This window comes from Corylus avellana, chromosome ca11 (assembly GCF_901000735.1).
Source record: "Corylus avellana chromosome ca11, CavTom2PMs-1.0".
NCBI lineage: Eukaryota > Viridiplantae > Streptophyta > Magnoliopsida > Fagales > Betulaceae > Corylus > Corylus avellana.
In genome coordinates, this window is record NC_081551.1 from 7,807,108 (window position 1) to 7,810,312 (window position 3,205).

General features: G+C 42.0%; 1 protein-coding gene across 1 annotated transcript; it reads right to left on the bottom strand.

The window, feature by feature from the left end:
- Positions 1 to 2,779: 2,779 nt before the first annotated feature.
- Positions 2,780 to 3,205, bottom strand: LOC132164997 (uncharacterized). Its single transcript, XM_059575511.1, has one exon. The coding sequence runs from the start codon at positions 3,203 to 3,205 to the stop codon at positions 2,780 to 2,782; it is 426 nt and encodes a 141-aa protein (XP_059431494.1).

Sequence of the window (3,205 nt, forward strand, 5' to 3'; positions counted from 1 at the left end):
AATCTTCTTCAACGTGATTATCCTTTACCGGAACCTTTCGATAGACTTCTCAATCGTAGATTTATTAAAGGAATAACTCAAACTCTAAGAAATTCAATTTAACGCTCACCACATATGATCTCTCTTAGCACAACCTCTGACGAACTCTCTGGGGGTGAAAATTCGTGTATAATAGGCCAACAATCCCTAGACCTAAGACAAAGTTTGAAATCACTTAAAACTATTACAGGTACAGGGTGTCCGGACAGGATAAGTGTATGTTCGGACAGGGCCTTGTTTGCATGCAAAAACATGCTTGTTGGAATTGGTGTCCGGACAGCCTAGCAACATGTTCAGCCACCCCCTGCAGAGGAGTGTAATTGGACATTCCGTTGGTCCTTGATCAACATCCTTAATTGATAAGTGTTTGTGATCCGATTGAGTTGAAACTTTGCAGGGACGTTCATGACACATGAATTCACATTATGAACGATGGAGATTGGATTTTGAGCATTCTATATCAATGTTTGAGCCCGTAAACAGTAGCCTCTACATTTTGGAACCGAATTAAGCCAACAAGTATAACAAATTCAAAAGGTTGCTAGTATTATAGCAGTTAGTGAATGAACCGGTATGTGTTTTTCACCAGATGGAGCCTGTAAGGCTGCAAGACTTGGTAAGTTATCGATTTTTTATTTGTCCACTTAATTTGCACGTTTAGAAATTTAGCCAAATCCGACCACTTCAATTAATGGAACAGTGCAGTTCTATTGTTCTAATGTAGCTTTCTCCCACCTTTTATAACAAAAAATATTACTTAAACAAGAATATATATATATATAAAAGAGCCACGAACCCTGTCGTTTAGTTAAATTCCAGGGAAGTCTTCCAATAACACCATGATAAATTCCTCCAACGACCAGGTTTGAGCAGAAATATAATTAACAATATTCTGTCATGATGTTTCATACGCGGAATGTTTTTTACACTTTAGGTTGAATTTTTATTTGATGAATAATATTGATGAGTCATACACCCTGTTATGTCATTAAAAAACTTCAGATATTTTCATCCTTTTTTGTTTTTTGTATTGTGATTGTGCTCAATTATATATGTATGTTACATTGTTACTGCATGTTTCTGCCTGCTGTTGTTAATCTGTTCTACACGCAAACACTCAGTCAATTCATGATGTTTCGATTAAGAAATATTTTGTTTATAAATTCAGAAGTTCATAGTTGAATGATTTGATATTTCAAAATGCAGTTGACCCATTTAGGAACAACTTAATGATTTAGAATCATCCTAAGGTCGTTCTATATTTTATCGTTCCTTGTGTGAGTAACAAATACTTTCAAACTCCAACCTGTAAAATCGGAATAGTAAGAATCTTTATATATATATATATATAGTTGGGTCGGATCAATCGAGCTACTGGTTATAGTCGGGTCGTACCCAAGGCAGGAGACGATAATGGTACGTTTTCTATTGGTCGACCGACCTTCTACCTACAATGTTATTATCGAGAGGACAGCTCTCAACGAGCTAAGAGCCATCACGTCAACTCCGCATCTCAAGATGAAATTCCCAATGGATCACGGAGTTGGAGAAATTAGGGGTGATCAATGGGCTACCTGACAATGTTACAACATCTCTATGAAAGAATGCCCGAAAACCCTAGCCCCGGTCAGGTCCCGTGCTGGTCCCAGGCAAGTCCGGTCGGGTCTTAGGCGGGTCCTAGTCGCGGGGTCCTGGGCGGGTCCCAGGTAGGTCCCGGCCGAGTCCCGGCGAGGTCTCGGGTAGGTCCCCGGCGGGTCTCGAGCAGGTCTTGGGTGGGTCCTAGTCATGTCTCGGCGAGGTCCCCAGCTGGTCCCAGGGAGGTCCCGAGCGGGGTCTCGGTCAGGTCCCGAGCGGGTCCCAGGCAGGTCCCCAACGGGTCTCAGTCAGGTCCAGCGTGGGTCCCTTCAGGTCCCGGTCAGGTTCCAGGCAGGTCCCTGGCGAGTCTCGGTCAAGTCCTAGGCGGGTCACGACGAGGTCTCTGGCGGGTCCCTTCAAGTCCTGATCAAGTCCCAGGCAGGTCCCGAGCGGATCTTGGGCGGGTCTTGGCATGGTCCGTCGATTCTAGAATGAGATGTTCAAAGTCGAAAAATGGTTTACAGTTTTGAAAACCGTAAATCATTTTCCTAAATTTAAAGAAGAATTTTCGATCAAAAAGAAAATATTTTCCGTTGACTATTATTTTACGTCGCGTCAAGTACCCATAAATACGTAAAACATTTTCTATAAATCATTTTACTGCAAAACAAACAGAGCCTAAGTCTTATAATACGTATGACATGAATTGACCCATTTGAAGTTGGGATGGGAGAACGCCACCAAACTTGTTCTAAACATGCCTGATTTCTCTCTTTGCTAGAAAAGCTTATCACCATCTAGCCGCATCTCGTTCTACCTCAAATGGCATCCTTTCCTTTACCGTTTCAGTGATTTTCCTTTCCAGCATCATTATAATTATTCAACCATATATATATATATATTAATTTAGAGCAAATTCTATATTTAAGGGTGGGCAGATGAACCGTTTTTTTTTTTTTTTTTTTTTTAGAATCAATCAACTTCATTGATTATTGATAAACTTTCTCAGACTGAACCTGAGCTTGGATACACAAAGGGTAGTCGTCTACCCAAATATGCTTCCCCATAGTGCTAATTTAGCAATGCTATGCGCTACTGTATTAACGCCACGAGATACATGGGCCACCCTCCATTCTGCTACACTGTGCAGCTTGATTTTGGCATCTCAAATAATTAAGCCATAACTACCCCACCAGTCTTCATTTGATTGCATATGCTGTATGATCTCCAAAGCGTCCCTCTCCAGGATGACCTGCTGCCAACCCATTTCTACACAAAGCTCCACAACTTGCCTCATTGCCAAAGCTTCATCTGATGAAGGATCCTGAACGTGGAGTCTTGTGTTGCAAACTGTTGTCAGTACTCTTCCTGCATGATCACGAGCCACTATTCTCATTCCCATTTTTTCTCCCGCGGCATCTATAGAAGCATCCCAATTTAACTTTATGAACCCATCCGGAGGTGGCTGCCACTGTAATGCTGGTCTTGTTGGAGAAACTCCGCTAGCTGCTGCTCCCATACTTGTTTGCGCCTGCTCATATTCATGTAAGTGAATTCGGGCTTGGTGTATAATGGCTGCAGGAGAAGTCAT